This window comes from Sceloporus undulatus, chromosome 1 (genome assembly GCF_019175285.1).
Source record: "Sceloporus undulatus isolate JIND9_A2432 ecotype Alabama chromosome 1, SceUnd_v1.1, whole genome shotgun sequence".
NCBI classification, from domain to species: domain Eukaryota; kingdom Metazoa; phylum Chordata; class Lepidosauria; order Squamata; family Phrynosomatidae; genus Sceloporus; species Sceloporus undulatus.
This window is the reverse complement of record NC_056522.1, coordinates 14,888,717-14,902,599: the sequence shown is the minus strand read 5'-3', so window position 1 is coordinate 14,902,599 and position 13,883 is coordinate 14,888,717. Positions and strand designations below refer to the sequence as shown.

The following is a 13,883-nucleotide window of genomic DNA, read 5'->3' as shown; positions in this document are numbered from 1 at the left end:
GTTTCTCAGCCAGAGCTCCCTAGAGCCCAAGGGTTCCATGGATGGTTGCAACTGGGGGGAAAACCAATTTTTTTTGAGCTGCAGATATAATCACTTTTATGTAGCAGTTCTTTCAGACCTGAAAATTATTTCAAGGGTTCCTCTGGGGTAAAAAGGTTGAAAAAAGCCTACAATATAATATTTCTTCTTTCTTTTAAGGAAGAGGGAGGGGATTTCCTTCACAGCATTTGTCCTAAATTTACAGAACCTATCTTTTATAGAGAAGCCATTCACTGTAATGTATAGCCTTATGATAGCCTTGAATATTTTTAGACATTCCTGGGCAATCATTTAGTAGGAAAGAACATAATAGTCACTGGGTGCTGTGTGTGTCAGTTTCTTGTTGCAGGAGCAGCCAAGTGGGAGTGATGGGACAACATGAAGTTAGCCTGCTGCTCATGAAGACTAACTCAAGATTCTCTAGAATCCTGATTTACCAACTAGTGCAAATATGGCCAGTTACTACAAAACTACTGAATATCACAATCAAGGATCTAATAAGAAAGAGAGAGAAAGGAACTGAGGCTGGACTACACTCAAGGGTATTGTCAACAAAATGGGGAAGAATGGCATGGTTAGCCCACTGGGAAAAACAGAACAAAGTTATGTGAAAGATTGAAAGATAAAAATCTAGTGAGATTTTCCGGTCACATAAAAAAGATTTAAAGCTGGAATGACCCATTCAGATCTAAACACAGGTATAGTTTCCTTTTAGCTGATTCTGCTAAGTTGTTATTGCCACAGTGCTTACAAGTGTATTGCCAGGGTTAGAGAAACCGTTTGAACATTTAAGTAAAGAATAACATATTATTACAGGAAGAAAGCCTTTGGCTCTGAATTAGGTATACACTTGTGCAGAAGCAAGGACTACTTAATTGACACACAGTTGTAAGAAAATATGTGTCCTCATTTTTACTCTTTATCAGAAGCAAGCTACTGCTTGTAACTCATTAGCTGCTGGCTTTTGTTCATTCATTAAAAATGGCAGAAGAAAAACTGGAATAAATGTAGATATTAATATATTTAGATTTTCTTCGTTTCTTTCAGAGAGGTGAACAAATTTGTTTATGTGTGGCGTCCTGAAACAAACAGGAAGGCAGGAGGAATTAATGATACCCAACCAAGTAAATCGAATTCAAGATAAGTTATCAGGTTTAACACAACTACATATCTTGGGTAGGGCAGCTTACTTGCAAAAACAAAACCTGATTATGTTTGCAAAGTGAATGATTGGCAATCCTGGATGTGTGAAAACAACGAAACAGTGATCCAACCTGCACCCCTTACAGTAGTAGGTAGTAAGTAATGACCAGGACACCTGGTCACCTGGAATGGCTTATTATAGGGACCTGCACTGTCTCATGGGAAGCACATCCACTAAAAGCTGCTTACCTGCAGTGGCTCTTTTTCGTCACAGCAACCACATACAAATAAATCTACTTGGAGGTGTCCACTTTTAACAAATGACTACTATGTGCAAACGCTACCCAACTACAATCTCCCTCTGCTTCCAAATACAGAGGTGGATCAATCCAAATTCTGGCACCAAGTTTCATCTCTTACAATGTCCTCAATGTTCTATTAAATCTGATTATAAGTAAGGCTATGCCAGGAATTCAGTAACAAAGGCCTAAATCCATCTCTTTGTCCCAACTAGAACAGATGGACTGAATCCATGGAACTCATGTAAACATTGCCTTACCAAGTTCCCATTCATTCAGTGTCTCAACTCTACTTGGGCATAACAATTAGATTTAGGCAGAAGATTGGCTGTGAAACAAAGTCTGCTTTCAATACGAGTTAACCTGCATTTACAAAACACTCAAGTCTTAACAAAATAACCAACACAACCTTCCATATCCTTTCATCAACAACACACACCAACTGTGAGTAGGGCAGAAGAACACTCACCTGAATGGATGACCTTCCTCAGATTTCTGGATTGCTTGGATAACTCCCTTGTATATCCTAAAACTGATGGTCACTGATAGGAGAGCCAAGGCAATATAAGCAACCACACTCACGATACTAAACACCGTTAAAGAAAGCAGGAGGAACAAACTGGCTCCAAACACTACACCAGTCTTCTTAACGTCTCGCCAGTAAAGGAGGTCAACAACTGGAAAGATTTAAAGGAAAGGTAGTTAGAAGTCATGTTCTCCAGTACTGGCACAGATTAGTCTAATTTTAATAAAAACACTTAAAGCATATGACTGTATACAGGCAGATGTGTGATCACATACACCTCGCATAACAAAAACAACCTGCATCCATAAACACACATACACACTTCGATCTTACACATGCATAAAAAAATCTGAAAATGTTGCTTGCAAGAGAAATTCAGTATACATGACATGCAGTGCCACTATACCCTGATGACTACAAACGTCTAGTGATAATGTTCCTTAAGCAGAGGTCAGTATAATCAAGTTTTGCTTGTATTTCCTCACATATCACAGTGATAATAGATTTCAATGCTGATGGAGGTTGCCACCTGTCCAGCATGCAATGGTTGCCCCACGTGTATAGCAGAAGAGTGCATTTTTGTGCTTCTCAACAGTATATATTTCTCTGAAGATGCCAGCCACAGATGCTGGTGAAACATCAGGAATAAACTTTTCTAGAACATGGCCACATAGCCCAAAAAACCCACAAAAAACTATAGTTTATATTTCCTCTCCTTGTGGTTTGGGAAAGGCAGCAGGAGTAGCAGCAACAATCATGAGTCCTTATGTTCCTGAACAATCAGAATAAGCATTACCAGTGTTTGGAACACCATTGCTGAGAGAAGTGATAATTTGGATTCAACACAGAAATAAAGGTAGGTGTATATATGTGAAGCTAATAAAAATAAAATTAAGAGTTTAGACTTTAGATAAGCCCAATGAGATAAATAATGAGGAGGGAGACTTTGGGGGAGAACTCACAAGCTCAAGCTATCATTAATTGCAAAAGATTTTGCTTTTTCTAAAAGGTAAACTAGAGTTCAAGGGATTTTCTCTTCTGAGTATGCCTAATAAGGGTTATGAATATTAGTAACACACCCATGAATCTCTGTAATAGCTAATTTAAATAGACATGCATTGTATGAAATAGCATGAGGAAGGTGTGGAAAATACACAGACCATGGGAGTTTCTAAAAGTTTGTATATCAGCCAATGAAAACTGAGATAAGGAAAACTGCAGCAGAAAATGGTTTATAAATATTGTTTAAAACTTGGGACAGGTGTGCCTACTTGCCTGAGACACCCCTTCTTGCAAGATTGTAATTAATAAATTGGAAATTGCTGCTTCACCTGTTTTGTCCTGATTAATTTGATCAGGTACTTCTGTATTTAGAAAACTATATTTCACAATTGCTTTGTTGCTTTTTTTAAATTAAAAAACCCACTTATTTCTTACTAGCACAAAAGGTTTTTCTCAAGGCCAAAACACAACAAAGACCATTCCAACATGTCTCTTCTAATACAATCAGTAAAGGCTGTGTTAGTCATCAGATCCTCCTACAAAACATGGTGTATGAATTTGCAAATAGGAAAATCTGGCCCAAACCCACACATCAAGCTAAGAGGCTCTGTGGGAGGTGTGAACACTGTCTGCGAGGAGACATAGCAATTCAATCAACCATGACACTCACTGTGTCCCTTTTCTACTTAATATACTTCCTAACTAGGTTGCCACAGAGTGCATACAAAATTCTGGGGTTTTGTGAAGAAGCATAGAACACAAACATAACAAAATATATTTTGCAAGTTACGTTAGCCCCATTTATTAATACATTTCCAACTCTCTAGTGCTTTCCACTGAGAATAGGACTGAGCAAAACTCAGAAAACCCATGAGCATTAAACAGTCTAAATATGGAATATATATGAGATATATTAAATTTAGTGATAATGTGAACAGCTATATCTATTGTATTCTGACCGTGTTTTCTTGATGAAATGTGAAAGTATCGCTACTATCTAGATCACATCTAACTGCAGTTAAAGAAGAGGGACACATATTCAAACAATTCAGCAATAATGATTTTAAAATCCTTAGTATCCAAGTTTTTGTTGTTGTTGTTGGGTGTCTTCAAGTTATTTCTGACATATGGCCACCCTAAGGTAAATCTATGATGGGTTTGTTTGTTTGTTTGCAAGATTTGTTCAAAAAGGGGTTGCCTCTGAGGCTGAGAATGTATGATTTGCCCAAAGTCAGCCAATGGGTTTCCACAGGCAAGTGGGGATTCAAACCCTGTTTTTTCAAAATCCTAATCCAATGCTCAAATCACACCACGCTCGCTCTCTATATCCAAAACACAGGCTCAATACACATCACAAGATTTTGGCATAATGACTTGCTATGCACTGTATATAAAATATTTATAGTGCCACCATCCTTTTGATCTAAAACACTGCCCTAGGAAACTAGCAATTAATAATTTAAAAAAGAAAAGAAAACCAAATTATCCAAAAACACGCTATTAACAGCCAACACAACATGTTGCCATTATTGTTGCTGCTGTTGCTGTTGCTGCCATGTGCCTTCAAGTCATTTCCAACTTATGGTAACCCTAAGACGACCCTATTGAGGTTTTCCTGGCAACACTTCTTGGAGGAATTTGACTTTGCCTTCTTCAAAGTCCTGGTCCAACCACTACACCACACTGTCTAGGAGCACCATAAACACATATCAGCTCATGTGTATCAAAAACAGACCTTCTTGAGAAATGGCTCCATTACAACTTGCATTTTGGTGAAAGTGAGAAACAAATGCACCTATATAATTGCATGGAACAGGAACCTGAACATTTAGTATCCTTGCACAAGGAAGACGTGAAATACAAAAAAGGAGCCTTGAAGGACTGATTCACAAACATTCCTGCTTCACAAGTTATTGAAGAACATATGGATGAGCCCATTTATGTCTTCAGGCCCAGCTTCATGTATGTTTAGATATGCTAAGAGATCCTGTGTTTTTCTACAATGAACCCTTCCTAACCTTGCAAACCTAAGGCGTGGTACAAACGCGCCTTTTGCGCCATACTGGCAGTGTTGTAGGGTGAAGGGACCACGCAGAAACCGCACAGTCCCTAACCCTACTATGCCGCAGTGCTGTAATAATGGCGGCACCCCGTGTATATGGGCACCACCATTGTTTCATGACAGACGCATAGCATCCGCACATTGCGCCACCATTGTGATGTCATGAGTGTGCCATTGGTGCACTCGGGCTTCATCACAAGCATGGCGCAAAAAGAACCCGCTTTTCGCAGGTTCTTTTTGCTCCACAGGGAAGCCGTGCGGTTTGGCAGCTGCGGCTTCCCTGCGGGGCAAAACTGTTCTCTGGGAGAGCATCCTTTTTGTACGGTCTGTACTGTGCCTAAGTTACATATCCCCAAATATAAAAAATATATTGATTTTATGTAGTGTGTGTTCACTGTTGTTGTATTTATTTACATCCTGCTTTTCAAAAGATTAAAATAAATTAAAATAGATAAACTATCAAAAGATTAAAATAAATTAAAATAGATAAACTACTAAAAACAAATTTAAAAATCCAGCACATTATACATATAATAACTGTTTATTATATGTGTTGTTTATATAAACTAAGTAAACTTGGGTTTACATATAATTAAACATGGTTTGTTTTCTCTTTTATTTTTCTCATTTTACTCAAGACCTACAGTTACAACACATTTATTTTGCAGTGCACAGCAACCGATTCATAGAATATACAATAGATATCTTGAAGGAGAAAGCCCTGTACTTCATCCGAGACAAATGTCTCCTCTGAGAGGGGTAAAACATATCCTAAATAGCATCTACCCAGAGGCAAATGTATTCTGCGTCTAAATTGTGAAGGAACAGCAAATTCTTTAAAAGAACAAAATAACCTAGGCCTACTCTGAAGCGAATACTGCTGACTACATTTGGTAAGCAGCGACCCGTCGCTTGGTATATCTAAAAATAGCATTGCCAGCATCGTGCCTGACATACACAGCTCATCCAATTACAGTTTTTCCTTGCCTTTAAATGCAAGTGTCTCGGTAAGCCTCAGCAGCTCTGAAATCCTCCTATTAAGATCATGTTGTTATTTTTTTTTTTTTTTAATATCAGCAACTGCAGCTGCTGCGCCAAAATGAGGATTTTACATCTATCCTGAATGGGGAAGCCACGAAGTGTGGCTGCAAGGAGGGGAAAAACAGAACAAAACAAAACCTTCAAAGCTGAAGAATTCATGATATACAATTGTAAGCATCACACACACGCGCATATACACATGCACACTCACTCACCACTTCTGGTATCCATCTTGAGGGTGTTGCCTGCATGCACAAAGATCTTGCACAGCTGACATGCAAACCATTCCACTTCCTGCTAGGGCACTCAAAGGTCACCATATATATACACACACACACACATGCAACTGCTCACTGCCTGGCTTCACCAATACACAATTAAGAAACTCCCTAGCTACCACAGAATATTTTAAGCCATCACCCAACAGCTATTTCCACTGTAATTCCTTGGAATGCAGAACATATGTTTGCAGCTCTATAGTTATTGCTCTGCATTTAGAACTCAAAGGAGGAAGGGAGAAAAAGCAGCCAAGGCACCATTTTGTTTAGAAGAAGGGACCACATTATAAAGTGCACCTATTTGATATGGGACAGGATATGATAACTGTCTATCTGATGCTGTCCTTGTTTAATTATAATTTGCAATTAAAGCTACAATTACAGTATTGATTTTTGGACTAGGTCCACAATTGCATTAGAATGGGAATCTCTCTGGAAACACTGTACGTCCTGAAGCTTTTAAACAAGCATCTGTAGCTTTGTAATATGCCCAAAGTTGGAACACTTTTCTTTTCTTTTAAATTATTTTTATTGGTTTTAAAAGAACAAATAATGTAAAAAAAAATTCAACTAATGACTAATAACAAACCCTAATAGTACATTCCAAAGCTCCACATGAACACAATTACAGTTGGCCCTTCTTATACAGTTTTTTATACATGGATTCAAGCATCCACGGTTTGAAAAAGTATAAATTTATAAAAAAGTATAAATTTCAAATACCAAATCTTGATTTTCCATTTTTTAAATAAGGGACATCATTTTGCTATGTCATTATATTTAATGGGACTTGAGCATCCACAGATTTTGTTATCCACGGGGGATCTTGGAACCAAACCCCAGCGTATAACACAGCTCCACTGTATGATCATTGACTTCCTATTTCTCTGATTTCCTAAGATGTGATTCACTTATCCTCGTCTTCTGATTTCCGTAATTTTATACTTGTAACACAAACAGTAATTTATTTCTCTAGTTTAGAAGATGAGATTATCCTTCCTTACCCTCTATATCTTTCTCTTTATAATTACTTCCAATTATCTCCACAAAATGTTACAATCGGAGCCCATTGGTTTTCTACCTCTTTTATGTCCTTCTCATTTAGATAGCTGGTTAATTTACCAAGTTCCATTGTTTCTAGCAGTTTAAATAACCAGCTATCTATGGATGGAATTGTTTTATTTTTCCAGTTCAGTGCAAGTAGGATTCTCGCAGATGTTACTTTATACAGTATTAATTTCCAATGCCTTTTTTCATCCTGTCTCAATATTTTATTTACTATATTTATTTTCTTTTATTTTTGGAGGTATATTGGGTCTCTCTCCCCTCCCCTACCTCTGTGCAAGTTGAAGGATTATGTAGCAATTTTTCTCTTTTTTGGAAAATATACAGAATGTTAACAACTTCTAGCTATATATCTAAGTACAATTAAAGTAATAACTTGAAATGTATTTCCACATCACAACCAAGAGACAGCATGGTGTAGTGGCTTGGGTGTTGGGCTAGACTTTGGGAACCAGTGTTCAAATCACCACTTGGCCATAGAAACCCATTTGGTGACTTTGGGCAGGTTACACTCTCTTAGCTTCAGAGGAAGGCAATGGCAAACTCTCTCTAAATATATATTGCCAAGAAAACCCAGTTATAGGGATACTTTAGGGCTGCCATAAGATTGAAATGACTTGAAGGAACAACAAGAACGATAACCACAACAAAACCAAAGTTCTGCAAACTGTGTAAAACAAAGGACAATTTCACCTTTGGGGAACTAAACAGATATGACAGCAGCAGAATCATATAAGCACAAAGCACAAAAGTCCCACTCACATATAAGGGGACTTTAAAAATCAAATCAGGGATGTGTGAGCAAGAAAGGCAGAAGTCCCTTTCACCCACATTACTCTGCTACCATCCTTCTCTACAAGCAAGCTTGTCTCTAGCATTGGTTCCAGAACCAGAAGCGATCAAGACAGAAAAAAGCACCTGACAGATAAGCAACTGGTGGTAAGAGAGTAGGAGGCAGGGATTCTTCCTCTCTCACATATGCTTTTTGTTTTAAAATGTTAGCCATCCCACCTTTCTGTGCAACTGTCACAGTCCCATGCACTAAGGACCATCACATTTAAAATTGTTCTGGGATTTTATCCAAGATGGCCTACAGCAAGAGTGAGGAAAGTGTGGCCTGTAGAACATATATGGACAACCCATATTATTTTTGTGGCCCTCAGGCTTCTAAAGGGCCTCTTACAATTTGGAGGATTTTTTTTAGAAATTTCTTTACTTTTGATTCACTTCTCATTAGAAAAAATGCCACTCCTGGACCACAGAAGCCCCAAACATGCAGGGATTGCCCTTGCCACATCCTCTAATAGGCATTTGGCAGCCAAAAAAAAAAAAAAAATCAGGTGGGTGCAGCTCTTGAATGCTCCCTATGGGGCCAAAACAGCTCCTCACTCGCAGCGTGACCATAGCCTGCATATTGCCCAAATCAATCTGTAAAACGATTAAGATTAAAAGCTTTGTTAGTTGTCAACAAAGCTACCCAGCTCCTCAATTTTGCATCCAGCACAGCTGCGTGGGCACAAAATGTGTTCAGCCTGACATTATACAGATTTGGAGCAAGTAGGTGGTCAACACCAGCCACTTGAGACCAATAAGGATTTCTGCAAGCACCAAGTATTTCCCCATCCAGACCTCCTGGGGTTTGTTCCTATTCTAGTTTTGAGGGTTTCACAAGCATCAATACGTTTGACAATATTTTTGTACATCCATAAGGGATAGAAAGGGCTAAATGTAAAAATTCTCAGAACATCAATTACATATCACATCCCACATGCTAATTTACACCAAGTTCTAGGGCTCAAAATCAAACCAAAACTAAACTCAGATAAAAACTAAATTATTTAAATCTTGACTGAATTTGGTCAAGCTTCTGATATCACTTATCACTTCTCACATTACCTGGATACCACACAAAATCTGTACAGAAAGAATGACTCTCCAGAGCAAATGGCTGGATTCAGGGTTATCTCCATCAACAAAGCAACAACCTAGTATGACAAAGTCCTTATCCTGTCTTTAACCCGTCCATGACACAATAGCATGAAAGGCTTTCAAATCATAGCACTGATCTCGCCATTAACCTGTCATTAAAGAGGCATTGCAATAATGTGAACTTCCATTCACATTATTCCATTAATGCAAAATACTAGCCAATGATGCTTTAATGATGGGTTACTGATGCTTTATTGACAGGTTACTGACAGGATCTGTGCGATCGTGTGGGAAGGATGGGACATGAAAAGGATAAGGATGGGATTTATTTATCATGCAATTCACTTTTAGATTGTACACAACTTCCAGTTTATATGGTCTCAGAACCATAGAATCATAGAGTTGGAAGAGACCACAAGGGCCATCCAGTCCAACCTCCTGCCATGCAGGAAATCAAAGGTGAATTCCAGGAAAAGGTACTGCACTCTCTCTGAAACAAAAAGAAGACAGTTCTCCCAGCATCCACTGTGTACTGTATATAATGAAGAATGTTAAACAGTCTTTGAATGAAGAAGACTTTCTGCAAAAGCCAAGGACTTAACCTGATACTGCTTCTTAGTTCAGCTAAAAATGGGCATACACATTCTAACAAACTACAAGGCTTACTTTTGCCCCATCTTCCAAATATGTTCATCAATAACAGAAGGACTCTGTAATTGCACACTAGGGACTGTAAGGAATAAGAATTTCCAAGCTCCAAACAAAACATAATAATAATAATAAAAACTCAAAATAATATGAAAACTATTTACAATAAATATTCCAAATACCAGAGGAACTATTATTCAAATGCCTGTTGTTTTGTATAAGGGTGAAAGCAAATAATAATAATAATAAAATTAAAAAATGACAGCCAAATATTATCACTACTGCAATGATCTTTGGGAATTCAAAAGGTGGGGTAGGGAAGAACTGTCATCAACCATCTTTCTATTTCATCATTTGCAAGGGAATAAAGTGCACAGTCCATACCTCTGAAGCCATTTGTTATATTATGGCAGGAAGGAGCTCTCCAGGGCTTCAGAGAAAGGCACTTCTCAGCTCCAATATCTAGGACTAAATTTACTTCAAAACCTAGAAATACTGAAGACCCGGGCGATTATCCAGGCAAAGTGCATACACCATGGAGAAACCCCAATGGGCTTGGCAGATGATGATGATGATGATCATTATTATTATTAATTTCACTTACTTATATCCCTCCTTTCTCCCAATATAGGGACTCAAGGCAGTGAACAGTAAACAGCAAATTTAAAACAATACAAATTTTAAAAATACAAAAGCATTAAAGTGTATAAATATTAAAAAATTAAAAAACAATAAATTTTAGAAATTAAAACAGCTATGCATTAAAATGTTGGCAGAAACAGAGAGCAGCATTATGGCAGAAATGGAAAACCCCAGATGTTGCTCTATCATCCTCCCAGTAGCCTTCAACATCTGTGCTGGATAGAGACAATGGGAGCTGCAGTCCAGCACATCTGGAAGGCCACACATTCCCTTAACACACCACTACATTTCCTCCCAATGCAAATAGCGGCTTCAGAGGGATTTTCATCAAGACACTGTGAGTATTGGCCTACTGTATGCAACTCAGGATGCGTGTAACTTTCCTATCTAATTGTGTGTGTGTGTGTGTGTGTAAAATGAAGTGTAGATATTAACTACATTTACCTAACCCCCAACAGAAGCCAAGACAATCAAATTCAGGCTGTTGTAGTTTAAACATATCAGAAGACAATGTGACTCATTGGAAAAGATAAAGCTCAGTAAAGTAGCAGTCAACTGGAAAAGGGGGAGATCAATGGGGAGACTGATTAAATCAAGGAAGCAATGGCCCTGAATTTGCAAGACCAGAGCTGCTCTGTTAATAACAGAGTGGGTCACTATAAGGCAACGTTGACTTGATGGCAAAAAACAAACAAAAAAACAAATTAAATCATTTCTATTTTAGTTCCTAGAGAATATGGATACATAGGTTGTGAATACTCCCCCATGAATGGAAAACCTTTTCCATGTACACAACATAAAAACACCCATGGATGGATGGAACATTTCCTGCGAAGACAAGAACAGGAGTCTCCTCTTTGCCCAGCACTCTTACTAGGTCCTGAAGATGTCCCCTGTCCACCAGCAAAAGCCAAACATGAAGCCAAACAAAACACAGCTGGAGAGTTTGTCACACTGTCAGATCCTTGTAAAAATGTACACTAGTTTAGAAATGTGGCATCTCTGGCCCACATCAACGTGCTTCTGGAACACCTTTTAATGTCTCATCCCCAGGGCTCCAATGCTGGCAGAGAAATCAACATTCCCACTTCCTTGCCCATACAGCAGTTTTAGGCTCACAAGGATATCGATACATACACACACACACACACAAATACATTTCTGATCTATGCCACTTATAGACTAGGAAGTGCAACTCTTAGTATTCCTGACCACTTTTCCTTCTTTCTTGGAGAGGGAGGGAAACCATAAACTCTTAAAAGACTGATTCCCACTCTGCCATCTTGCACATACAGCTATTAAGTAAATCCCATTAATCCCCACAAGGCTTTCTTATGAGGAAGTATGTGGATAAGGATTGCAGCTTTTGTTTCTGTATCTGCATTAGGGCCCTCACTAATCCATTTTGCAGACTTTGCCCCCCTCTTGTCCTAGCACAGCTGAGCTACAATTCTTAAAGATGGGATGCTGAAACCTTCCATATTCAATCCTCCAATGTAATTTCTAAGGTCTTGTTTCCTTTTTGCACAAAATGGCACCCATGTGCAAAATGGCAGCTTGTAAGATTTATCATTAAACTAGAATTGCAGGAAGTGAACATGAAGACCCACAGAGAGAGAGAGAGAGACCCCTTTACTAGGCTAGGTCACCCTGTTGAATGTACTAATCCTGCAGCTGCTGTTTGGACTAGCAAGGATCAGCACAATCTCCATGTGGTTTGTGGGTGTCATATGCACCAAAGCTATATGCCAAAGAAATCCCCCATCTGGAGAAGTCTTTTGGGTAGTGCTTCATTCTTTTTGAGATCTTTAACCTAATTAGTCTGGTAGGTTTAATGGCACACGTAAATAACCATCACTTAACATGACTGAATTTCACACTTCACCAATATAGGGACATATCTTTCACCATTCATACTTCTCAAACATTTTTGAGATCATCACAAGTTTGGCACATCTAAGACAAAGAGCCACTGCCAGATATAGCAGACAATAAAGACAAACCAACCATTTGACTCCGTGAGGCAGCTTCTCATGCATCCATATTTCTGAACCGGAAACAAGCAGCAATGGAGGCAAAAATATGAGCGAAGCACATTTCCAAACAACGTAGCTACGTAAGCTTCACATGTTTTGGAAACGCATGGCTGCGAACTTAGGACTCTTGTGTTATCCGCCTGGCTGAGTTTCCTTAATACCACCACACATCCCACCTCATTGAGAAAGTACTGTTTGGGATGGACTGATTAAAACCTGAAAAAAGCAACCGTTTTTGTTCCACTGGTACAAGCTGAAGCTTAAAAGATGTAAGGCATGAGTTTAAAATGCTTACACTTGCACAATGCAGAGATTTAAAAGGGCAAGCACTAAAGAGATAACGGTTGGCAATTTAATTTTTGAGCTACTTATTTCTCCTTGGCCTCCTTTCATTTGGCAGTGCTGAATGCTATTCAAGCTAGACAGGCAGGTTTGTAAATCAAGGAGACCCCAGATAATAAGCATTAAGATGACCCTCTAAAAATAGCCTGGTGGAGTGAAGGAAAGGGAGAGGCGGTGGAAGAAATTGTACTGTATCTCTAGACTTTTATCTACATTTTGCAAACAGGACTGGGATACTGCACTGCATTCCAGAAGCTAAAGTCCATTAGTCTGACACATTACATTACACTAACTACCAGCAGCATTTAAAACACACACACAAACAAGCAACCCTCTTCCAAAGCCAGTCCATCAGCTAAATCGAGGTTGGCTCTGACATTTGTACAAACAGGGCATACCAAAGACAAGCTGTTCTGTGCCGTCAGATGGCAGGGCTTAATCCACTAAAACATTTGCAGCATCAAGCAAGCTTTCCTTTCCCACCCTCCACTCTCCCCCATATTTAGATATTCTTCAAGCTGATCTTCTAAAGGGATTCCCCCCTTCATATATTTCCCATTATATCTCATGCTCTTAAAAGAAAAGGGGGGAAAAGACCCTTCCTCCTCTACAACATGCATTGCTCTTTCTGTAAATTAAAAAGGACAATAATATCCTCAAACTATTTTTTAAAAAGTAAAACTGCAAATACCCTTATCCTTCCAATTGCTCAGCTGACTGTCCATCTCTCTTCACAATGGATCTGCCCCTCCAGCTGGGATTATCAATTATGCATACCAATGGAAAGACTGCAGTTGGAGGAATAAAGTGGGCAGAAGAGGAAACATCAGG

General features: G+C 38.7%; 1 protein-coding gene across 1 annotated transcript in view; it reads right to left on the bottom strand.

Moving 5' to 3' along the window:
* The window catches only part of RTN4 (reticulon 4), an 85,244-nt gene that overhangs the window by 24,353 nt on the left and 47,008 nt on the right, over positions 1 to 13,883 (bottom strand). The window contains 1 exon segment of the mRNA XM_042469319.1: positions 1,951 to 2,158. Within this exon segment, the coding sequence (XP_042325253.1) occupies positions 1,951 to 2,158 (208 nt within the window).